This window comes from Pituophis catenifer, unplaced genomic scaffold (genome assembly GCF_029215685.1).
Source record: "Pituophis catenifer annectens isolate HBS135680 unplaced genomic scaffold, rPitCat1.0.hap2 SCAF_1, whole genome shotgun sequence".
NCBI lineage: Eukaryota > Metazoa > Chordata > Lepidosauria > Squamata > Colubridae > Pituophis > Pituophis catenifer.
In genome coordinates, this window is record NW_027256881.1 from 286,301,158 (window position 1) to 286,327,011 (window position 25,854).

General features: G+C 36.0%; 1 protein-coding gene across 2 annotated transcripts; it reads left to right on the top strand.

Moving 5' to 3' along the window:
• Window positions 1–248: 248 nt before the first annotated feature.
• Window positions 249–25,206, top strand: KATNBL1 (katanin regulatory subunit B1 like 1). 2 transcript variants are annotated; one of them, XM_070940194.1, is made up of 10 exons: window positions 249–778; window positions 10,525–10,652; window positions 14,000–14,040; window positions 14,789–15,071; window positions 16,847–16,965; window positions 17,626–17,676; window positions 17,756–17,845; window positions 18,682–18,771; window positions 19,811–19,904; window positions 21,788–21,916. In XM_070940194.1, the coding sequence occupies exons 2-10, from the start codon at window positions 10,539–10,541 to the stop codon at window positions 21,818–21,820; spliced, it is 915 nt and encodes a 304-aa protein (XP_070796295.1). In that variant the 5' UTR covers window positions 249–778; window positions 10,525–10,538; the 3' UTR covers window positions 21,821–21,916. The 2 variants fall into 2 exon arrangements, with proteins under 2 accessions (XP_070796295.1, XP_070796286.1); XM_070940185.1 differs by lacking the exon at window positions 19,811–19,904 and having other exon boundaries at window positions 21,788–25,206.
• Window positions 25,207–25,854: the final 648 nt, after the last annotated feature.

Below are 25,854 nucleotides of genomic sequence, written 5' to 3' on the forward strand. Positions count from 1 at the left end.
TGGATTTTGGAGTCAGTATGAGCTCTCCTGCCACCCTAAATTTGGGATTGTGCATTGGCTGTCTGGAGGAATGTGGGGGAAGGGAAGGATTTGCCAGCGTACGGGGATTACTCATCCACTCACTACGCTGAGCAAGTGCTGCAACGTGATACTATTAAAGGGGAAAAAAATGCAAAGTAGCCCAGTGAGAACCTGCAAGGTCGGAAGGGAACGGTGAAGAGAAGCAACACGTATTGGCAGCGACCTACAAAGGCTTTCGAACCAGTCTGACCGCAGGATTACCAAAATAGCCGAGGAGCCTCCTTTGGCCAGCCCAGCTATTCACTTCCAGTTCGTGCAATCCGATAGAGTGATATACCTGCGGACTAGAGAGCTACAGCGCGGAAATCAAGAGGCAAGCGCCTTCTCTACGGCTTTCTAAGCACCTGGAAGGAGGAGACCAGGCGCAGAGTGGGGTAAAGGCTCTGCCACCCATTATATTGCCAAAGCACGCCGCTAACCACAGGAGCCAGAAGCAGCTTCGGCGCCCCGAGACCTGGCTGCGGTGCGAGAGCACGTCGGAGAAAGAGGTGGGGAGAGAAACGGCGGTGTCTCGCTGACAGTCCCGCCTGTCCGGACTCCCCAGTCCCAGCATGCAACGCGCCGCGGTTTGAATGGCGCTGCTGTCTACGGCGAGTGGGCCGCGGTATTAGGACGCCGCTGCTGCTAATTCCACGGCTGGATTGGAGTCCCGGGCAGCGGCGGAACCCCTGGCGCGCTGGACCATGAGCGGCAGCAGGTGAGCGAAGGCCGTTGCTGGGCGCTTGTTTCGAAGGGGCGGCGGCCACGCTGCTGCATCCCGCGCTCTCGGCTACGCAGGCCGGGCTCAGATTCTAGAGTAGGGGGTTGCGGGTTCGGGAATGGGGCGATGGCGCTCTTTTCTCTGCGCCCTCCGTTCTTCCCGGCGTGGGGTGGTGGGTGGTTTTTTTTTTCTCCCCCTGGGCGCCTGTGAGGAAGGAGGCCCATCTTTTGCTGCCTCTGTTGGCAGGAGCTTTCCTGGGCGGGGATGAAGTTGGCTAGTCTCTACCTGCCTCTGAACCACCCCCTTAAATGGTGCTTGTTGGGAAGGCTGCACCTGCCCCGCATTGCTTGAGGAAGGATTTCCCCCGGTAGGAATTTTCTCTCAGGTTTGGCTTTGAAATAGAGGAACGTCTTAATACCCGTCAGTCTTGGTCTTTCCATTCTCATAGCTGCTAAGTCTGAAGGATGAAAAACCGATTCCAATTGTTCTAGTTTTCTTTCAGGCTACTTGGCTTTGTTTTCAGAAAAAGCATCTGGACTTTGGCTGCATAGAGTCTCTTAAAGCTGACTTTCTGCCACTTAACAAGAATGAAGTTATTTGTCTGAGTAGAATTAGCCTCTGAGTAAGCATGTTTAGGATTGCATTGGTGTGACTTTGCGGATCCCGTGATTATTTATGAAATTTTGCTACCTCTCTGTATTGCAAAATTCCACTCTGTCCAAAATCTCTCCCCCCCACCCAAAGCTAAAAGCAGCTATGGATCCTGGATGTTGAGAATTTAAATCTGGAAATATTATTAATTAATTGAGTAGTAATTTAGGTAGAGGATAAAAGCCCCTAGCTTACTTTCGGTTATTTGAAGACATATCTGCACATGGGATTTGTCTGCTTAATAGTGAGATTAAAGTGGAAATGCTACTGAAGATAAGTTATAAGTTGTAAATGTTGCTAAATTACTAGTTCCGGTAGCTCAAGGCTAATCGACATTGCCAATAAAGATGCTGGGATATATAAGTCATAAATAGAAAGAGTCAGTTTGGTTTAGTGGTTAAGACATAAGGCTAGAAAGCTGGAGACTGAGTTCAAGTCCCACCTTAGCCATGAAAGTCAACTGGGTGACTTTAGGCCTCTTTAAGCCGAATCCACACACAGAGTAATTATTGTGGGGAAAATAGAACAATGCGTTGGATATGTTTGCTTCCCTGGGTTATGTGTAAAAATAATAAAGGTGTCATACCTGCAATAGTAATAGTATGACATAGTGCAGAATATGAATTATGCCTGTCTCCAGAATTCCCTCTTGGTCTCTAAAAGAGAGACCATGTGTCATAAAGAGAAAAAGGACCAGAAGATAGAAATGCAAGAGGATATTATTTTTGGGAAACAGTAGTTAGATACATTTCTGGAACCGGAATATTTAAAGTACTACCTCCTTGCACTTGAACCAATAGATCAACTGGAACTGTTACTGAAGTACCATAAAATAAGATCACCTCTCTGAAAGGCTCCATAAGAGGAGTTTTCTCATAATAGAGGCTGATTATTTAGTTGCTTTTTAGGCAAATTCTTGTTTTCAGGTGGGCTGCTCACTGCTTTTTTAAAGCAAGATTGCTTATGTGGATGTCCTTAAGGGGCAAATGATGATGTATAGATTTTCTACAAATAAAATATTTTCCCTTAATTATTCTGCTTCACATCTTAGAGGCTGGCAATAGATATATAGAATGTAATCCTTTAAGCCACTTTACAGCAAGGCTTGAACTTATACCACATCACTTTAATTATGTTGACTAGACCGCACTGACTCTTTAGAAGATAGCGTTTTGGTATTAGCTAATTCTACATGTAGATCCAGAGAATGACATTTAATATTTGTGTGTATCATCTAGGTACCGCTTGCCTATCCCAGGGTGTTTGCCATGTTATAATTTTTCCTTCATTTTAGAAGCTCAAGGTAGCATACACTATATTATATTTTTCTTAGCTGTGCTTCCCCTCTCCCCACACAATATTTTGTATATACAAAGATATTGACTGATTCATACAATATAGACTCCTCTTTTGTATTTGATTATTTACTTTATTATATAGTTTTTAGTTTGCTTTCTATCATCTCAAAGATTTGAGTCATAGTAACTTATCACTTTGTGTGACTCAGGCTCAATTATTAGCATCTTCTTGCAGGTTTTTTTTTAAAAAATCCCTGCAGTCTAGCTTATAGCCCTGGTATTCTGATAGTTTCTCATCTTAATACTAACCAATTCAGATTCTGCTTTGATTTTTCACATCAGCCAAGCTCTGCCAAACAAAACAGGGTTTTGTTTTGAAAAGACCCAGTGAAGTATTATGCGGGAATTGAGAATAGTAATACCCCTTAGATATGTTGCAGTACTGTTTGTACTTATCTGAGAATGAGATCCTTTGAATTCAGTGGGACTTTTTATCATCTATGCACTCCTGTCACTCTTTCCTAAAAATAACACAGTGGATTTCTGGATAAACATGGATAGAATATTTTATTAACTGAAAATTCTGTTTCATTATAAGAGATGAATAGATGTGCTCTATTTTTACTGAGTGTGAAACATACACCATTAAGGAAAAAAAAGCATAAAGGTTCGTGTTATATTGATAAAAGTTGCTGGTAAGTATCTTCACTATTACAAGCATGCCTGTAATGATAATTCTTTTGATACATTGTTGAGGATTTGCATTCTAATTGTTAACTTTAAAAAAAAAACTCTGTAGGCCATGAGAAAATAATCCAAATTTCACTGAACTAAAGTTTATAATAGCTATCATTTGAACTCATCTGCAGTTCAAATGATTAAAACTAAAAAAAAAAGAGGGTTGCCTTATCTTTGAGCAAAGTCTACACTAGCATTCCTAGATGGAGTCAGAGTCTCTAGACATGCAAATTGGATATTGTATAGTACAAGGAGCTGTCCCAACCTTAGTGGAAAGAAGGAACAAATTTCAGATTCTAAAATCAAAACTGTTTGCATTGTATACAACATTCACAGTCACTTGACTTGTGGAGTACAGAGTAAAAATCGATGTTAATGAAGTTAGCAATACACTTGCTGTATTAGAAACAAAGATAAATTGGGTAAGATTAGCTAGTATTGGGAGGGAATTTACCCTCATAGGTTCCTGATTTAATCTAATAATAATTGATACCTTTAATCTTTATATATTTCATGTGGAAACATTAATAATTCATACCTTATTGTAACTGTCACACTAACTAATAGTAATTCCCCAAGTGGCTCTCACAAAATATCTGGCTTTTTTCTTAAAGCATTCTGTACCAATCTTTGAGTTGACACAAAACAATGCTGGCATAAAATGTGCTGTCCCTATTGGCAAGCCCTATCCCGCTATTGCATTTGTTATGAATTATGGCTGATTGATTTTACTCAGTGTGAGCGTACTACTTGTTAATGGGAAAGTGATTGATTTCCCTACCCTCTGCCCCATCTTTGCTCCCTTCCTCAGCATGTCTCTTGCCAAAAGGGGCCTGCATCATGAATTGGGTGAATCATTCCTGTGGGCATCTCCAAAATTAAAAATATGTGAAATAAAGAAAGACATTGAAAGGCAACAAAGTGGAAATTGCCCTAGAAGGGAGGGAGAACTGGCTATTAATTTTCTGCTGGGAATGGGTGACATAAATTTAATAAATTACTGTGTGTGTGTGTGTATACATATATATATAGATACATACATACATACATACATACATACATACATACATACATACATATATTTGTTTATGTAGGTTTATGTATGTATTTATGTATGTATGTATTTATGTTTGTTTATGTATGTTTATGTAAGCATATGCATATATATAACAGATATATTACTCCTGGTGACTGCCTAGACCAGGGTTATCAAACTTGCGGCATCGCATGACGTATCGTGACTTTTTTCCCCTTCGCTAAACTGGGCATGGGCGTGGCCAGCGCGTGATGCATCTGGACCACGGACCACGAATTTGACAGCCCTGATCTAGACTATTCCCTGCAGTTTTCTTGATAACATTTTCGGAAGTTTTGACATTACCTTCTTTCTAGTGCTGATGGAGAGTGACTGGCCCAGAGTCAACCAGCTACCTTTGTATGTAAGGCAAGATTGGAACTCATGGTCTCCTGGTTTCTAGCCTGATGTCTTAACCACTATACCAAATTACAAGTAACTAATTTTTGTAGCATGGGAAAATGGAAATATACCCTCTTCTTTTCCAAATTAATTTCCGATTTGCTTTCCCCTACCTCATTGAAAGCCTATAGAGAAATTTGTTAGAGAATTGATGTGGGAAAGAAAGGGAAAGAAGGCCACAGTTATGAAAGGATCTTGTACGCATCAAAAAACGGAAGAGGAATAGCTGTGGCAAAGACTGGCTAATGTTTTGAGGAGAGTGCATGTCTCTACCTCCTAGCATTTCCAAAAAAACCCCACTTTTGATTCGGAAGAGGTCACCTGACTTAATAGGAAAGTGAGGGAGTAAAAAAAAACCTCACAAAGTGACAGATTTTGTGTACCATAGAGCTGTGGTGGGACACAGGTACTCCTCAATTTATAGCCACAATTGGGACTGGAATCTAGGTTGTTGAGTGAAGTGATTGTTAAGCAAAATCTATCAAAGAGCCTTGATAGTACAGTGGTCTAAGCACCCTGTTATTAACACAGCTGCCTGCAATTACTGCTGGTTCGAATCTCTCCAAGGCTCAAGGTTGACTCAGCCTTCCATCCTTTCTAAGGTAGGTGAAATGAGGACCCAGTTTGTGGGGGCAATAAGCTGACTTTGTATAAAATATACAAAAGTATGAAAGCTATTGCTTAACGCATTGTAAGCTGCCCTGAGTCTCCGGAGAAGGGCGGCATATAAATCAAAAAAATTTTTAAAAATGTCACATTACTGCCTATTTGAATATTTTTCTGAATTACTGAAATCCTAGCACTCCTGATTGTGGTCGTTAAGCAGTATTGTCAGCCTCTGAGTGGAGAGATACTTGTGCATGACCTGCACTGGACCTCCCAGGGCCTTCCCCAACCTGAGGCATGTGACAGCTGGACGCCCTATCAGAGTCTGTCATAATTCCAGACCATCATAATTCCAGACCATTGTTGAATGAATGGTGCTGTTGAGGACTATCTGTAGTATAATTTTAAAGAATAAAATGCTGCTTTTGCCCTAGCACACCAATCTAAATCCAAAAACGAGGGAATTTCTGAAAGTTAGCATTCAGACAAACCAGCCATCAATCGGCACAGAAATAAACCATTATTTATTTAGCACTTAGCAACAGCAATAGCACTTAGACTTATATATCACTCCATAGTGCTTTATAGCACACTCTGAGCAGTGTACAAATATCAGCATATTGCCCCAACAATCTGGGCCCTCATTTTATTGACTTCGGAAGGTTGGAAGACTGAGTGAAGCTTGAGCCAGTCAGGATTGAACTCCTGGCTATGGGCAGAGTTAGCCTGCAATACTGCATTCTAACCACTGTGCCACCGTGTCTCCAATACCAGTATAAAGCTAAGAAGGAACCAAAACAATCAGAACATATCCGGTCGAGTAGCCAACACCCAAATAATTGTTTACCAGGAAAACAATCTAGCAGAAAATACCCTAATCAATAAATGACCAAGGAGAAAACCACGTCCCCATTAACACTGTAAGGCAAACTAGTGTATATAAATAGGGAGCAAACTTGACACTCACTTGAACTAATGATGTTACTTAGTTGGGTAATGAAATGTCTGTAAGCAAGAACCATGCTCAGAGAGCACCAGAGACTCCACATTGCTTGTTTTACGGCAAGCAAAAAAAACTTACTAAAGTAAAGTAATAAATCAAGGGAACTTCTAAATTGAAGAAATCGTTATCTTTTTTTAAGTTCTAATGTGATTCAAGTGAAGACTGTCAAATAGAAACCAATATTTTTGCTTCTTATAATTATATAGTCTTTATCAAGTCTGGAAAAGCCTATAAGGCCTATTAAATATAATAAAATAAAATTTTGGCAGTATTGTGTTAAAATGTTCTGATCAAGTGATAGTTGTTTTACATAGCTTTGGCCTGGGAGAAAAAGATCAGTGTGGGATTTTCCTTCCTTATTGCTTTCCTTCTGTCTTGAATCCATAATTCGTATTAAACCACAATTATCAAAATCAGTTGAAAAAAGGTCCACAACTTGTTCTTTATGATATTGATGACTTTACATAAAATGCTAATCATGTTGACTCTGAAAATGGGGTACATCTAATAATGAAAGCTTGTGAATTTGCAGATAATGCCAACTAATGACTGTTAAGTAATTGTAAAATAATGACTTTACCTAGCTATTCTGGTAGTTATTCTGTTGTATGAGAAAGTGAGATTGCTAAAGTGCCATTCTGAAACAATTTAGTAGATTGCAAAACTGCAATTCCAGAAATAAATGGTTTCAAAAATCCATTCCAGAAAAGTAATTCAATGTGAACATAGGCTGCAAATGTGTTCATATGTTCAAACGTGAACATAGGCTCTAAATCTGGTAGATTACTCATGTAATAACTGATAGTTTTAACACAGTTAAGTAGATTGACTAGACAAGTCTTAATTAATGACTAGGAGTAGTTGCATGTACTGTGGAAGAGACCATATGCAGCAAATGAGTACAGTATAGCAGAACAAGCTATCTACCCGTTTGTGATTTGGGACGGTAAGGCAAGCTTTAGTGATATTTAATCATGGGGGGTATGTACATATTATTGCTTGGTAATATAGGTTTTAAAGGAATTATTGATATAGGCTTTTCTGTCCTTAAAGCGCATCAGCCATTCCATATGCTATAGGTAAACCAATCTTCCCTTACCTGGTATCATCCAGTTATCTTCTCTGGGAGATTATAGAAATTGAAGCCTAACACAACTAGATTGTCCCAGATTGGGGAACACACCATAGATGACTCTATTCCTATTGATGTAATACTAGGATACCTTTTTATCATTTGTTCTTTAATTATGGTAGTTAAGTCAGATTTGAACATGTAAAAATAATGAGGTAAAAAAACCAAATCACTTCAGGTATTTCAAATATGATAGTGCTATGAAAGCCAAATCATGGATTTAACTTCTAAGTTGATTACTTGATCTCCTCAGCTTAAATAAAGCAGATGGCCTCCAGTGTTACAACATGTTTGATTTCTATGTAAAACATGTCTACCCTGTTTTTCAGACTTGTAGTTTAAAATACAGTATTGCTTTGCAAAAAATAGGGCATGAGAAAAGGAAGACAAGACTATTTGGAAACCTGTTTTTAACTTTTTGGCTTTCTAACAATGATAGTATAATTCTCGAATACACCCTATATTGCTGGTCTAATGCCTTTAAGTAACAGAGATGATGTCTCGCAGCGACCCACTGGAGTAGACTTATCTCTCTCCCCGCTATTTTCTGGTGGGATGTTTGGGGCTGATAAACCATATCAGGAGCGCAGTTGGTGGCTATTTTTCTAACACAGATGAAGAGTGAGAGTGGACTCCAATTTAAATAGTGCAGAATGCCAGAAGTTTCAGACCTCAACTGTAAAGGGAAAAATATTTCAAAAGTCACTACTAACTGCCACAATGAATAATAATTAATACAATTCAGAGAAACAGAGTAAGGGAAAATTTGGGGCTGTATTTTGAAGCTAGGGATACTGTCAATCCCACGTTAGTGCTTTAGGAGATGTAGGGGTTTCAGAATCAGAGTTCACCAAGCTATTTGTGCTGCTCATCATCAGAGCCTAGAAAGGATTCTTTTAAGCCATCTTGACCTGTCCTTTGCTATGTGCAGGACTTACAGTACATGTCTACCTCCTGCCTGAAAAATATTTAGTGAACAGTTGTGGAGCTTATTGGTTGAAGAAAGGAATACAATGCTGAGGAGAAGAACCATGTTTCAGTAGATGCATAACTCTTTAAGGCTGCACCCTAGATGAACCTTTATGATGATAGGTGAGGGCTTTCTCATTGTTTTGGCTGTGATGGGATTAAAAGGCTATTGCTGCAGTAGAAACATGATGTGCCGCAGCCTGGGGCTGGTTTAATTTCATATATGCAAATGGGAGAGCAGCAAACAGCAGAAGGGAATGAGGAAGTTTGGAATAGGAGAGGCAAAGGAGGCAGGCAGGAGTGCTTGCAGCTTTATTTCATTATTGTTCTATCACTAGAAATATTCCTAACTGTGTTAGTTTTCCTAGCGCAGCGGCCCCCAACATTTTGGGCACCAGGGACTGGGTCTTTTCCATGGACCAGAGGGGGTGTGGTTTCGTGGGCTGCCAGCATCTCACAGATGGGGCTCTGCTTGTTTGCGCGGCCTGGTTTCTGGCATGCCGCAGAACTGTGTCAACTGGGGGTTAGACAACCCTGGCTTAGTTCATCAATAGCAAACCTATGATATGTGTGTCAAACAAAGGTGACATGTCATACCAACATTTGACAACAACTTTCTCAAAAGCACAACTCTGAAAATGAGCTTCTTTTACTTGTATTTCATGTTCGTAACCATTTAATATTTGTTTATATAATACAGAGCACCTCATGATTGGACTATATTTTTTTAAATAAACAAATATGCAATAATTTTTTATGAGGGAGTGACAAGCCAGCAAAGTCAAATTAAGGCATTTTCTGAATTTTTGCCACGGTGAGCAAAAGGTTCATCATCATTGGTTCCTTATTGATGCTCAATACACAGAAGCTTCTACCTTGTCTGTAAGTGGCTCTCTTTGGCTACTTTGCTAGTTGAAAAATAACCAACAAATACATATTATGAACATTAAGGTAAACAGGGCTGGAGTTTACAATAACATTTAAGAAATAGCTTTTAGGGTTTAAATTTTTTTATATCTAGAGAATAATTACAGTGCACAGTACAACCTACAGTACAACCTACAGTATGATCTGGTTACAATATTATGTACAATTAGGAAAAACACATAGTTTAACTATAATTTTAGTATTTCAAGGATATTCAGTTCTATTTTAACATTCATGTTTAGACCGTATTGTAATATAGATTCTACCATATCCTTTCTCTGTATTACCCAAAATGTGAAATTAAAGTGGTATTTTTTCCCTTCAAGATAAAATCTGGTAGAACTTGAATTTAAAGCTGAGAAGAACTCTGGGAATATTTTTACAATATTGCAGCTGAGAACAAACTTGTTTTCATAATCCAACATTTACAGAAGTTTCACTTCACGCTTTTTAGACAGATTTGTTCACTATTATAAGCAATATTATTGGAATATGTTAAACATTGCTAAGAAAGTTTAGACGTGTGCTGAATCCAAACGTAATTGTATTCTTAATATTGTATTAATGAATGGTACTTAAAAGTACATTTTCTGCATCAGCACTTGTATTTCCCAGGTTCCAGCTTTCTCTTTTGAGGGAGGATCATTGAGCATTTGTAGTACAGGTAGTCCTCCACTTACCACCGCAATTGAGCCCAACATTTCTGTTGCCAAGCAAGAGATTTGTTAATTTGCCACATTTTACGACCTTTCTTGCCACAGTTGTTAAGTGAATCACTACAGTTAAATTAGTAACACTGTTGTTAAATGAATCTGGCTTCCCCGTTGACTTGTCAGAAGGTCGCAAAAGGTGATCATGTGACCCTGGGAGACTGCAACCATTATGAGTCTAAATATGATAGCTAATATTAAGATTGTAAATTAATTCTGTCTCCCAAATTAGGAATTGTGGAGATTATGGCATCTGAAGCTCAAAATGTTAGAAAACGGAACCTGTTATGTATTGAGGGTCGTCCTATTCATCTCCCTAAGAAAAGGAGCTCTCATTCCCTTAATGAGAATATGAAGGAGGTAAGCTTTTCATATATTATATGTCTAAATCTCACTTGTGTATTTGAATACTAGTTTTAAAAACTAATATATGTCATTTTACTATTCAGTAAATGTATATTGTGAGAGAGCTGCCATAAAGGGCCATTAAACTTATTAGATAGCAAGTGAATTGATTTGACTTGGATATAGTAGTGGATAGTTGGTGCTGCTTAGTTACTTGAACTAAGTACTGGAGAATTCTGGGGATTTAGATTAGACAAGGAAGAAAACTATCCTGAAAGAAAACATTGATAAACCACATCAAGAAGAGTAGACTATTGTGTCCATTAAGCCATTAGAACTCAGCTTTAAAGAGAATTTTTCATATATCTATATTGCAAATGTTTTGTGAAATATTTTATTATCTCTGAGAAAATGAAGCATATGTCGGTAGTCTTCTCTAAAAGGCATCAGAGTAATCTTCATGTTCACTTTGAGATTTGGACTAGAGTCTATTTTAGGGTAAGTGGAAATTTCCCCTTCCGGATAAAACAGTTTTACCTGTTCATTAAACTATAGTAAAGTCTTTTGCCTTAGAATCATACATAAACTCATTTGTTATGATTTGACATTTTTCTGTGGATGCAACTACTAGATATACTTGTGAAACAGCCCATTAACAGATAAGATGACCCTCTAATTATTAACCAAAATACTGTAAAAAATGTGCTTCCCATGAATAAGCTGACCCTTGAAATTTTATCATGTTTAATTTTTATAACTGGCTTACCTGTGGGTGGCAAAGTTTTCATGGTATTCGGGTTAAAAATTTGAGAGCCGGCTTACCTGGAAGCAGGGTGGATTTGATTTAAATCAAGTTGATTTAAATCACAATTTAAATCATGATTTAAATCACTAATAAAAAGGCTTGATTTAAATCAACTCGATTTAAATCATAATTTTTAAAGAGCAACTGTCATCTCTGCTACTCCTTTGACCCACTGTTGACTCACCGATAGTCCCAGTGTTGCAGAATATACAGCCTTATGCTACATAACTAAGCTCCATTTCATGCTGAATAAACTAAATTATTTATGTATCTTAAATAGAAAACTATCTTACGATAGATTTTTACCCCAAAAGTTTTTATTAAATTAAATCAAAAAAATCCAATTTAAATTAAAAAAAATTGATTTTTTTAAAAAATCATTGATTTTTATCCTGCCTGGAAGTATAATACAGGTTCTTCAAAAAAGTGGTACCATAGTCACTCGTGGATAAACCCATCCGTGGCTAAGCTGAAACAATTTTAGAGGTGCATTTCGGGATGTAGTATTCTCAGCTTATCTGTGTGTATATACCATAGCGCAAAATCAAGTAAGTGCTGCCATAAATTCACAAGGATTTTATTGATTACTTGTGATTTGTTCCATTTACAGAAAGGTTAGTTTCCAGTATTTATTGCATTTGGATAATTGTCAGGGTTCCGACCAGTACCTAACGTAATTAAGAATCTCAAGCCATCTGGCAATAAAAATCCAGTCTTTTATTAGGAGCACCATATCAGCATTAGCTAGGTGAAGCCAACGCTGACTTCACCGCCTTCACGCCTGACTCTTTCCCCCTCCTCCCAAAGTGTGTCACCTGGTCACATTCCCCAACGAGGTAATTTCACGGGTTGTAGACGTCACTCCCTCCAGCATTGCTGGTATCCACGGTGATGGCCTTGACTTGCTCAGCCAAAATGCATCTTGTTATGACTGAGGAGTAAATTCCTTGGGGTAGCTGCGAGGTGCGATTTCCAATTCTCCTGCCTATGGCAACTCGGGAGCAGGTCAGGGAAGCTTCACAAATTGACATTAATTTATTTACTTATTTATCACATATATAACCCCACATATATCGCCACAATTCCGGGACTGTCAGCAGGTTCCATGAAATGAAAAATTGTTCAGTAGCTAATGGATGAAAACTGGGTTTTCCAGAGGTATCTGTAGATATGCTTTTTATATGTTTGGACCTTGGGTTGCCCAGCAACAAGCAAAAGTAGTTTTAATTTAGTGCAAGTTTCCATTAAAAAGAGGAAACAGTTTTCCCCAAAACCTTGCTGCTCTGGACTTTTCCAATCAAGATTGTTCAGAGGGCAAAAGGGGAAGAATATATAGAAGAGATAGATAGATAGATAGATAGATAGATAGATAGATAGATAGATAGATAGATAGATAGATAATACATAGAAGAGGAGGAATATATACATAGGAAAAAGAATTGCTTTCTGTTAGTAGCAAGAGATCTCAGCAGAGTCATGCTCATTAATAATTATAGATTATAAAAAGGATAAGATGACTCTACAATTGAAGTTTCTGAATTACAGAACTGTAAAGTAAGCTAGGAAAAAAATGGAAATATAGAAAAAGAAACAGAAAATGGTAGTAGAATTTAGAAATATTTTGGGGACAAATAGGCTTGAATGCCAGCACTTTCTGTTAAAGATTATCTGAGGTTCTTAATTGCCCCAAGCTACAAATGTTAATCATTAATACATCAATGGTTATCTTTAACAAAGTTTCTAAAAAGCTTCCTTTGCACATTCCGTCCACCCCAATAATTTATTGTATTATAATAATGCTAGAGATTTCTTTGATTAATAGCTTATATCCTGAAATGTTAAAAAATGAATCCAAATATGTGAAGTAATAGAACCCCAAAGTCCAGAAATGGAAAGAGTTTATACTACAGCAACCCATATTATAGATTCTGAATGTTCAGCAGTAATGTTGTAAAATGAAGAAGTTAAAATGCAATTTTGCTAATACCACATAGATTGTAAATTAAATTGGAATGTTTTTAACTTGTGAACATAAAGGTGGCAAACAAAATGTTGCTTATATTGATAAAAGGCCTTTTAGTAGTATCCTAAGCTATTTTGTGAAAAGACTAAATTACAGATCAGAATATTAAATATTAAAGCATCCATTTATTCAATGATCTAGTTTCACAATAAATACTAGCTAAATTGATATTCTGAAGTAAGCCACATGCTGTATTTTTAAGCCATTGGTATAGAATGCAATAAATTCTTAATTGTTATATAATGATTTTTTCCATATGTCAAAAATGACATTATACTCCTGATTTAGGACAAAGTTTTCTCATACTTCTGATGTCATAATCTCTTCTGCCTTATAGATGTCATAATATCTTGTACTTCAGTTAAATAGTTAGGGTTGCCATTGGTAACTTTACTTTTCTGAAGCCAAAACTAACTTGATTTTCTCCAAATAGTATCAAAGCTAAGTGAAAATGCATTTTAAAAATATGAGTGAAATAAGGCATTACTATTAGTGTGTGTTGTTCTTTGTAACATTTTTTATGTTTATTTCTAGGATAAGAAATCTGCAAAACATTTGGCTTCTTGCACACGCAGGTAAGAGCTACCTTGGTTGATTGATTGTGAGAAAAGACTAGTATATTTAGAAATCCTTCTGATTTAAATAATCTATTGAAACTATTGAAAGAAGGCATTTTTGTCCAGGTTCCTTAGAACTAAATGCTGTTAGCATCTTTGGCATGACCTGAAATAGTTTTTTGGTCCCATTCCATCTCTTGGTGCTCATCTCTAATTAGGATAAAAATAGCATTGTCTTAATGTCAGAGGCATCTGATAAAACTGATTTGTCACACTGAAGGAAGTCTCCTGGTCATGTAAATTGGTCTATAAGGAATTTAATTTCCACACCTATACCTGTTTGGTGGTTGACTATAAGGAAAAATAATTAACCAACCAAAACTGCTTATACTGTTCCAATTCCAGGGGCCATTGTTTGTGACTGCTGAGCTATATACAGCAATTGGTCAAAAAGGATGCCAATCTTCGTTGGAAATTGTGCAAATGTTTACAGGGAGGAGATGATGAATAGGATATTTTTATTGCTGTACCTATTATTTTTCCTCAACTTTTTATGTCCTGAGGGAGAGATATAAGCATAGTCGTTTTTAGGGGGTAATGCTTCAAATAGTGTTTCCCACACCAGATTTGAAGCAAACTTACATGTCTAATAGTATTCTCATAGTAAATGCAAGATGGCACAAAAGATTCTAAGATTGCATGTGACTTTATACTCTGCTTGAATGTTTTATATTCAGATTTTAAATGAACTTTCTTGTTCTTGCAGAACAACAGTTGGACAAACTCTAACCAGCCCTCATCCTCTCTTCAAAGTAGTATATTGTAGAAGAAAGGCTCACTATTATTCTCCAAAGCCTTGTTTCAGAAAGAAACAGCTCCCTAAAGTTAGAGGCCGTGACATGGCAAATAAGGAAAATGAACTAGCCTGTGCAGGTAACCTGCCAGCCAAATTGCCTCCTAATGGTCGTACTTTCTTACTGAACTCCAGTGATGCTGGCCGATCTCAAACAGAGAGTCCTTCATCAAAATACAGTGGATTTTTTTCAGAGGTAAATCAAACGTTTTATCTTTTTAAAAATTTATGAATCAGAATGTAAGACACTGGAACCCTGTTTACCTTCCTCTGTTTTTCTGTGCATGTTGGGGTTTGATTATTCTTTGCTATAAACCTATCACCCATATTCTTTGCTATAAACCTATCACCCATATCTGCTTTGGATTAGGGATTATGAGAATTGTAGGGGGAAGATGTACCAGTGAGTAAATGTAATCCAATATAATTATAGAACTCGATATAATCCATTTTATTAATACCAACATTATTTAATATAGTAACTCAACATTGCAAGATCTAGAGGCTGTCTTGGAATGGATAGGGAAAAGCAAGCTCATACTATATTCTACTGAGACTGTGTTGCTATTTGTACATTAACATCTAAGTTATCTGGAAACATTAACCCCAATAGCTGTTCTTGACAGAATCACGTTTTCCTAAAGGAGATGATCTATATCTTGGAACTTCTCTTGGACCCTCAGCTCTTGCAGTAGAAAGTGGAATTACTGCTGGAGGCGGTGTTGCCTGGTACACCCTAAATTGATTTATAAGCCGTCAATGATAGTAACATAGTCCCTTATCACAGCATAATCTGAGTTCTTCAATGTGCATTATGTGGAGATGCCTTTGAAATCAACTTCACCAGCTTTAGCTGGTGCAGAATACAGCAAGTAGGCCAGGAATGTCAAACATGCAGCATCATGTGACATATCACAACTTTTTCCCCCCTTCACTAAACCGGGCATGGGCTGCAAGTTTGACAGCCCTGAACTAGACTGTTAACTCTTGAGAACACTCCACAGCAGAATTATTCCTGCTTTGGCCGCACATTGGTTGCCAGTACAGTATGTTTTCTGGCCCAATTCAGCATGTTTTTCATTGGCTATAAAGCCCCATGTACTGTAGCAATGGGATATATCAGGATTAACACATCAAACAGGATTCTATCTATCCAGTCTGGTTATCTAGAAAGGTACTTTTGAAAATCCCAATCCTCCAAAGTAAAGAGATTTGGCTGGGCTTGAAGACTTTCTCAGTGATATAACCATGTTCAGAACTATCTTCTGCAGAGGTGCTTAACGGCTCATTCAAAAACAATTATTTCAACTACCTTTTGGTCTTTAATATGATTGTGGTCAACTACTGATTTATTTATTATTATGTTTGATTTCTTCTGTTTTACTACTCAGAATACACCAAGATTAAAGCATCATACAAAAATTATAACTGTACAAATTACTGGAAAATAATATTTTCCATAACATACAGGAAACAGTTCAGTGTGAATAGAACAAGTATGTAATTGAAAATCTAATGTAAATGCTTTTTTCCATTCCATTCCTTTTCTATAACTATTACCACTGCTGGAAAGAAGGCCGTCATGCTGTGGCTACATTCTGTCTTTCTTTCAGAAGGCAGACAGAATGTGCTGGCTATATAATTTTTATTATTCCAGTAGGCTAATGAAACAACCTTTTTATTTTATTTTTTTGTTCCTTCATACTATAGAGGAACATGCAAATTAGAGCAATGTCTGGCAACAACTCCTTGTATTATTTGTAGAGTAATGCATCAAACATGGACTTAAGACAAGTTTCACAAAATACTATCTATAAAAATAATTGTTTTATAAATTCAAGCTTCTGTAGGTAAAGTTCAACAACAAGGTGAGCTGCATATAGATATCTTTAATAGACTCAGCTAATAGAAAATTAATAAAATCATAGTTCTTGGCTCATAACACTTACACTGTTCTTACACTGTTTCTAGGTTTCTGAAGATCATGATACAATGGCCCAAGTTCTGTTCAGTAGAAATCTCCGGCTGAATGTAGCTTTAACCTTTTGGAAGAGGAGAAGTATAAGTGAACTTGTAGCCTATTTAGTGAGGTAAAGTTTTAAGAAGACTGCCGTTAGCTGAACTGAAGACACATTGTGTGTGTCTGGTGGGGTGGGGGGAGGTTATAGGTAGGATTCTTTTTACAAAGAAAAGCCTGGATGGAACTGTTTGGGCATTCCCTGCAGGAATATCCACAACACAATTAATTATGTTTTATATGCTGTAATAGTAACAGTGGACTTAAATGCCAAATCCAGTCTAAACATCTATCCGACTGTACAACGGATAATAACAAACTGGTGCATCACTTGAACACCACTGGCACTGACAAAATAACAGTCAATTGCAATGCAGAGTTTTACTTGGATCAGTTTATATTCTGCAATGATATCTTTAACACCATCAAACAAGAACATCTACATATCCCAGGTCCTTGGGAAAGTGGATAAAAATGTCCAGTCTAAACTGGCTATGTGACAAACCATAACAATAATGGGATAATAATGGAATGTGAGATCATAATTTAAAAACCTGTGGGAATTCTTCATAGGCCTAATATGCACAGACTTTGTTTATCCTGTGTAAATTAATGTAATAAAATCCAGCCATTTCTAATATACTGCCCTTAAAAATATTGATCCTGTCTTGTGAAATGTATTGAAGAATTGCACAAAGCAGTGACTAATGGGGTATTTTCATGATGTTTCTAGGATACAAGATCTGGGAGTAGTTGTAGATTGCCTCCCTGTCCTTACCAGCAGGTAAAAGAAAAATCTAGAGGAAGGGGTTAATGGAATCCAAAAGTATCTATTTATACATACTAATAACGCCTTGTTTCAGTTTACAGGAAGAAAAACCTTATATTTCTGTTGGTTGCTGTGTAGATCTTCTACCATTAGTAAAATTAATTCTTAAAAGCAAATTTGAAGAGTAAGTGTTTTTTAAAAATATTTCCTTTGTGATTATTTAGAGAATAAAAATAAAAGTTAATCCTTACCATTCATAGTTCGTTATTTCTGATAAATTCATAGACTTGCATGTCAAGGGTGGGATCAACAGTTATTGGTCTCATTGTCCTAACATGGCAGGGCAAATATATGGCCTTTCCAATGTTGCTGAGCTATACATTCCAAAATCCCAATCAGGATGGGTTAAAGTACGGGATGCTAAAAAGCCATCTGTTCTGCAACTATTTTATATTTGCACTTAGTCTTCCTCAGCCTGATTTACTGATGTTAAAGATGTGTCTTCTACTATTTATATATTTAAAAACAAGCAATCAATGTCAGTTCAGTTGCTTAAGCCTGTTCAAATAAAAAAGATTTTGGGAAAACCAAAAGTAGTGTTGCTGAACAGAATGACCTGGAAAAAATGTTTCTCAGTAATAGCTTGGTTGAGTTAAACCCATATAATTCAGACATTTTGCCTTCTAAGAAAAAAAAAAACCTTAATACATTATTAGCAGTGGTGGATTGCTACCAGATCGGGCGAACCAGTAGTGGCGGCGGGAGGCTCCGCCTACCTGCCCGGACATCTCTGCACATGTGCAGAAGCACACAACCACGAGCAAACCGGTAGCGAACGAAATTGAAACCCACTACTAATTATTAGGAAGAATTATTCTGGTTGTTTTTTCCATTTATTGAAAAAATGGAATTTGATTTGAAAGATTTCTTAGTAGTTTGCAACTGTTTGAAAGAATATTTTGCAAATGTTTAAGCAGTTTTCAGAATAAAGTCTTACCATAGTGATTTCTTTTCCCCTAGATATGTAATTGTTGGTTTAAATTGGCTTCAGGCTGTGATTAAGAGGTGGTGGTCAGAACTTTCTGTCCATACGGATAAGACAGAAGATGGGTAAGTTAGCCTTTTTAAACATGCAGTATGGCTTTTAGTATGACTGCTAAACTTTTAGCTAGTGCCTAAAATACATTGGATATTTTTTAATAACTAAAAACTTTCCTGATTAAAAAAAAATAGATGTTTTAAACATACTATTGGGAACAATTCTAAACATGATCAGATTAAACAGTATTCAAGAAGTTTGATCGTGCAGATCTTTCTCTTTCACTTAGTATTGAAAACTCTGCTATAAAAATGGAGAAACTTTTTTTCTATTAGAGCTAGAAAGTATGACTCCTTGTAGATTTTCTTGCCTAATCTTCAATAACCTCTGTTATCTATACTTTTTGATATGTGAAACTGAAGGTAGAAAAAAATCACTAACTTGAATAACAATTTCAAAGTAATTTTGTCAACGTGAGATGCCCATAGAATTGTTCATTTGATTTATATAGCTATCCATCTCATATATGTAACTTTGGGGGGTTTACAGTAAAATAGATAAAAACAAATACATTATATAAAATAAAAAATATAGCAGTCAAGCAAATAAAATAACCATTAACAAAACCAAGAGATGAGCTCCATCTCACTTCCAGGCTCTAGCTCAAAATCAAATTTTTAGGGACTTGTGAAAAGCCAATACAGTTGGGGCCTGTTTAATCTCTGGTGGAATGATATTACACAAAGCAGGTGCCATGTCAGAAAAGGCCAGCCAACACTTCTTAGCTGACAGCACTCAGTGCTTTTGTTCCTACAGAAATAATATATTTCTGATCTTGAAAATATGGCATCTATTGAGGTCTCTAGCATAATACCAGAAAAAAAAATATAGAACTTAAATTAAAACCTGCTCTAAGATTAATGGAATGTTGTGATGGCCTTCTCAAATTTCAGTTACAATTATTAAAAACATTTTTTCTGCATTAGCCAGTAACTTACTAAAGATACAATTGGTCATCTATTTGAAATCTAGGTAATATAGTTACCATGAGACACTGATTGCTCTTTATTTATTGCATTGATATTCCATACTTTTGGCTTTCTTTCTTAGAAATATTCAGATTTTAAAAGAACAATTAAGTATATTGTGGAAACAAGAAAATCATCTTACTTTGGTTCCAGGATATACGGGTAATATAGCAAAGGTAATAGAAATCTATTTGATGATAATATATTTTTAAAATTAATTTATGGTTTTAAATTTATATAATTTAACTTATAGTGATATATACCAAATTTATATTCTTCTGCCTTTCCTTTGCTGTGATACTCAAAGTCTAATTTAAAGAGTTAGATTCTCCAGAGCTATGTTGGAGATGGGGAGTCCCTTGGCATGAGCCCAAACCCCATTATGTAACTTTGAAGATAGCCTATTGAGTTATTTTATTTTTCCGTTTGATGTTAATTATTTGGAATTAACAGTAGTTTTCTTTGTATATCAATGCACTGGTGTTCAGGCAGATACTGGGTTAGTCGAACAATCCTCTCACACCTCTCCCTTTTGTCACTATTGAGATAGAAATTGGTCTATATGTCTGCTTGTCTCCCTGTCTCTCATCCCTTGGTTATTTTATCTGGTTATTATCTCGATCTTTGCTTTTTATTTAAAAAAACACTTAAATGTTACCTTGTTTAGCAGAGAAGAACTAATTTTAATTATTTCATAGAACAGTCAGCACAATCATACTTGGCATTCCCAGAATAACCATTCAAAGGACATCATGTTATCTTGCAGATAAAAGAGAATACTATTTCCTGTACTGGAGACAGAAGGCTCTGAGTAGTGTATGTTATTTATACATCAAGGACAGAAATTTAATTTAATTTAATTTATCAAATTTCTATGCCGCCCAACTCCCAAGGAACTCTCCTGGGTATTATCTTCTAATATCTCTGCATTAGTTATCCCTCCCTTTAGCATTGTTAATTGAAATAGAAAAGTTAGGAGTTGAGGTTCTACATGCGTTCACATGAATACAAAATAGAACTTTCAGCATAATTGGGGAATTAATTATCTGAGCAAATTACAGAAAACTCTAGTTTATACTTTGTTGCTTAGTGCATCAAATGGGAGATACAGGGCGATATTGTTTGTATGTCAAAGGTTACGTTTCTAGATCAGTTTACTTGTTATTGTATAGGTGTTAAATTAAAACCTGAACAGGAACTAAAGGACATCTGAATTACCAAAATATTTTAGTAATGATATTAATATATTATCCTAAGCTACAAGTTTGTTTAACTATAATTCATTAATGAAATACAGCTAGTTATCAACTTACAACCACAGTTGAGCCAAAAATTTGTGTTGCTAAGTGAGAAATTTGTGAAGTGAGTTTTACCCCATTTTACGACTTTAGTTGCCACATTTGTTAATGAATCACTGCAATTCTTTTAGTAATTAGTAATTACTAAATTAGTAACATGGTTGTTAAGTGAATCTGGTTTCCCCATTGACTTTGCTTGTCAGAAGGTCGCAAAAAGGGATCACATCAGTGCGGGAACTGCAATCATCATAAATGTGAGTTAGTTGTCAAGTATCCAAACATAAATCACGTGACCATGGAGATGCATCAAGTGTCATAAGTGTGAAAAACAGTCATAAGTTACTTTTTTCAGTGCCAGTGTAACTTCAAACAGTCACTAAATGAACTGCTGTAAGTCGAGAACTACCTACAATATATACTGGTTGGCCGTTTACAAGCCATGTTGTACTACAGTTCCTAGGTAACACTTCAAATGCTCTGATAATATTTTTAAGCCCTGTTCTCAAGCATGGATGTTTTTATTATGTTTCTACAAAGAAATTTCTGAGTAAGAATAGAGATAAACATGCAAGTGTTTGCTAAAGCAGTGTTTCTCAACTTTGGCAGCTTGACAGATGTGTGGACTTCAACTCCCAGAATTCCTCAGCCAGCATTCTGGGTTTTGAACTATTACGGCTGGCATTCAAAGAGAGGCTTGGTGTTATGAATTACTTTTTGAATTAATGTGCTTTACTGCTTCTATTCTTTTTTTTTTTTTTTAGGAAGTGGAATCTTATTTGTTACAGTTGCACTGATGTACCTGGAGGACAAAGCTGTGTGTGCACTAATGTGCTTAAACAGAAACTGTCAACAGTAACACTAAGCAAGATACTCTTTCCAAATAATTCCTCATCTGAGGACTGTCATTGACAGAAGAAGGCTAGACCATTGGATTATTTAATGCGAACGCTAAATATCCATCTGCTTCACATTGAAGTGGAAAAAAAAATCTAACAGGAGCAACTTTTACTTCAGTGAGGTGAAAGTGCACTATGAAAACTGTATGTATGCCTTTGCCGCATTTGGGGGATATTTTCAGTTGCCTGGTGAAATCGTGAAAGTGTTTCTTCTACATAACTATATAATACAAAACCGAATTGTGAAGATAGAATTGAAAACCATTACTGGGAACCACAAAAGATCATTCGCCATAAAGATTTTTTAAAGTTGTGTTTTTCTTACGAACTGTAAAAATGTATTTTCAAATGTTAAATATTTTGACAGTTTTGATATACTGAATTTCTGAAATGTGTCTGCTATATTAATCAAAATATTAAAGACTATTTTTGTTGCACTACTGAAAAACTGCATCTAGCAAAGAGGCCTTAACTACTAGAATTGCAAATAGCCAATATATTAGGATATCATATAGCCAATATATTAAATAACTATATAGAGGGATGGAAATTCCTTTGAAAAAAATCAAAGTGTTTACACAAATTGTGTACAAATAATTTTGAAACGTTTTGCACACTGAAATATATTGAAGTGGGGTTTTCCACTAAATTGACTACTTAAATACCTATATGACTTAATTATAAGAGTATTAAAATGTAGAACATGGAGAAAGTTAACTGTAGATGTCAACATAATAGTGATTCTGTATATCTTGCAGAATTTTAATACCTTTTCTAATATATTCTCCTCCTTGTAGTTTGAATTACATGCAGCTTAGTAAATGTACTAATGTTACTGTTCAGATTTTCCCACTTCAAAACCTTTTCTGCTATTCTTTAGATATTTAAAACTACTAGAAATGTTTACAGCCTGACTAGACTTGTGCGTTTCAGATTTAACAACGCAGCTGCTACCTCTTCTAACAAATGTTGCTGCAAAGCTTTCAGACATAGATGCCACATGGTCAAATTCCTAACTTAACACTGATTTTTAAAAGAACAATAAATGCAGTACATCCCATGTACAAGTTTTACAGCTGTACTTTGTTTGGGTTATTTGTGACATTTTAGGACAATCTGCTATGGATTACGTGATCATTTGAACTGAAAAACAACTTGATGTGTTTCTAAGATGGCACCTGTGTTTTATATAAGTAGAAAACAAATATTTCCAAATAAAGGTTTAGGAAGTGCCAGCAGTGCACCAAAATGTAAACTGAAATATTTATAGCATGCTAGCAAAGTTGCTCATTATATTTAATGTAATCCCAAATTAAATTTAAATATTAGTTTTATGTATATAAGCAACTGCAGGCTGTAAGAGGCCTTATGTACATTTCCTTATAAAAACAATTCTGAATTGTTAAAATCAAAATTATAAGTCTAGTTCTGTTGACTTACAGACTCTTCCAGTTGTACAGAGTCATGCAATTTTTTCCTGGATCTTATGTCTTTATATAAGAGAAAAGCTGTCCTGTTCTTGAGCAGACAGAGCTAAAAATAAGGACTAAATATGTAAAATCAATCATTATTACCATAATGTTTTTAAAGGTCTTACTATATGAAATCAGTAGCATCAATAACAGACTGTATAATTCTATAACATTACTGTATTCATCTGATCAACTAACTTAAGACAAGTAGCAATTTTATGCTCTTTCACATTGACCTCCTATTTCATAGGCCATTTTGCCTTGATAATTGCTTTTTCTTTTATTCCATTCTACAGAAGGATAGGTAATATAAAGTGGCATTGCAAAAAATAAAGGCTTAAAATAGTTATGAATGGATGGAGATTTTGGGATATTTTGTGTATGGAGATTTGAATTTTTTTTATAAATGTTAAGACATATTAAAAGTAGTTTTGTTGTTTTGTTTTCCATTAAAATTGGTATTAAATCGTACATCCACACACTGCAACATCAGTCCCTAGAAAATGCAACAGGGAATGAGCACCAATCAGTTATAATGACTTACACATTAGATGTACCTAGCTTCAGTATATGCTGCACCAATGTGTACTAAACAAAGGATGGAGAAGGTGAAGCATCTGAAGGGTGTGCTTTGCAAAGCTATAGAACTGTGCAGCAGTATAGGTAGTCCTCATTTAGTGACCAGAGATGGGACTGGAAACTTGGTTACTAAGTGATGCAGTTGCTAAGTGGAAAATCACAAGACTGTGACTGCTTTATGATTTTATTTCCTTTTCTTTTCCCCCACTCCCCTGCCTTTTGAAATGCTCACTCTCAGTGCTAGGATAATTACTAAGTAGGGATTTAATGTTTCTATTTTCATTCATTGAAGAGGGAGGGACTATAAGAAGGTAAGCAGGCACACAATGGGAGATATACATTGAAAAGAATACAACAATAGACAACACAATCACATTCGTTTCAATGTATATTCAATGTGTGCCTGCTTACTGTCTTGTAATCTCTATTTCTTCATTCTCTCTGCTCTGTGAAGGAAAAAAAAAACATGTACAGGACAATATATAGGATTGTAATGATGACACATGTAACTGAGGGATGCTTTAAAGATTGCAAAAGCTCAGCTTGGTCACAGTTATCTTTTCAGCACTGTCAACATTTCAAATGATTGCTGCACAAGGCAACTGGTAAGCAAAGTTTGCCTGTATATATTCACTCGCCAAAAAGATCAGTCCTGGGGAAAAGCAACTCTGAAATACTTTTTGGAGATCAATTGCAAAGTGATGTACAACTGTACAAAACATTCTACTGCAATTGAAGCATAGAAGATTTAAAAAGCCATGTCCTTTGGAGAATGTATAAGCTGCTTCAAAAACTCTTGCAGTCTGCATAAATGTCTGCAATAATTTAGCCTCAGTGGTGTCTGAATAAAAGTGTGCATGCACAGTTTTTACTTTCATTTGCTTGACCCAGCCCTGTTGCTGCAATTACTAATAGAATAGTACATTGGTATGTCTATTTTGACAAGAATACTTCAGGAAAATGCATACGTTAGGCAAAATAAAGTTTCAATACTGGAGAATCAATATACCTCATGGCTGAATTGTTGGGGTTCTTATTCTTTGAGCTTTCTTCTTGCAACTTTTTTCCTCACTTATGCACTTACGTTACTTAGCCTAGTAATGAAATAACTGCAAGAAGAAAAGGAAACAGAGAATGCAAGAAACCAACAAAATAATTACATAGTGCTCAACATCAAGTACTTGAATAGAATTGTTATTTTTATTGGGAGGATCTATAATGTCTGCCAGGTATCATCTGAACTTTGTAAAATAGTAGACTTTGGCAATAAATTCCATATATATATATATATATATATTTGTGTGTGATTATTTTCCTATTTTAATACCAACATTGGTAATCTCTGTGTCTGCCTGACTCAGGATGTTATATAAAATTATGAGCTATAATTATAAATGCTTTCCTTGTGGAGAATTGAAAATGAAAAAATGAACTCACAAATTATACTAAGCCATGATTTTTTAAAAAATATTTGGGTTTGTATGACATAATGTGTCATAAAACATTTACAGACCACAATCCATATGCAATGAGAAAAGATTCCGTTTACCAAATGTTATTTAAATATACTACCATAACTACATGTCATAATAACATACATTACTGATCCTTTTCTTAAATACTAATAAGTTTAATTTTTCTATCTGAAAAACTGTGTGTCAACATTTTTCTCTAAATGATCTTGATTCATGGTAAGCAGTAAAGTAATGTATTCAGCACCAGTCTCTTCAAAAACTCATTGTTGCTTAAAGGATGGCTTCTAAAAAGCCAAGAAACAAACCATTTTATGAAGACGTGTACAGTCAAATTATGTGAAAAAACATATAGATGAAGCATGCTATGTGTCAGGCTATCACAGGGAACCGTTTAATATGCTGCAGT

Excerpts from the sequence above, each read along its gene's own strand:
- KATNBL1 (XM_070940185.1), top strand. The coding sequence starts at position 10,539 with ATGGCATCTGAAGCTCAAAATGTTAGAAAACGGAACCTGTTATGTATT. Across the intron at positions 10,653-13,999 it reads TTAATGAGAATATGAAGGAG|GATAAGAAATCTGCAAAACA; the intron begins GTAAGCTTTTCA and ends GTTTATTTCTAG. Across the intron at positions 14,041-14,788 it reads TTGGCTTCTTGCACACGCAG|AACAACAGTTGGACAAACTC; the intron begins GTAAGAGCTACC and ends TTGTTCTTGCAG.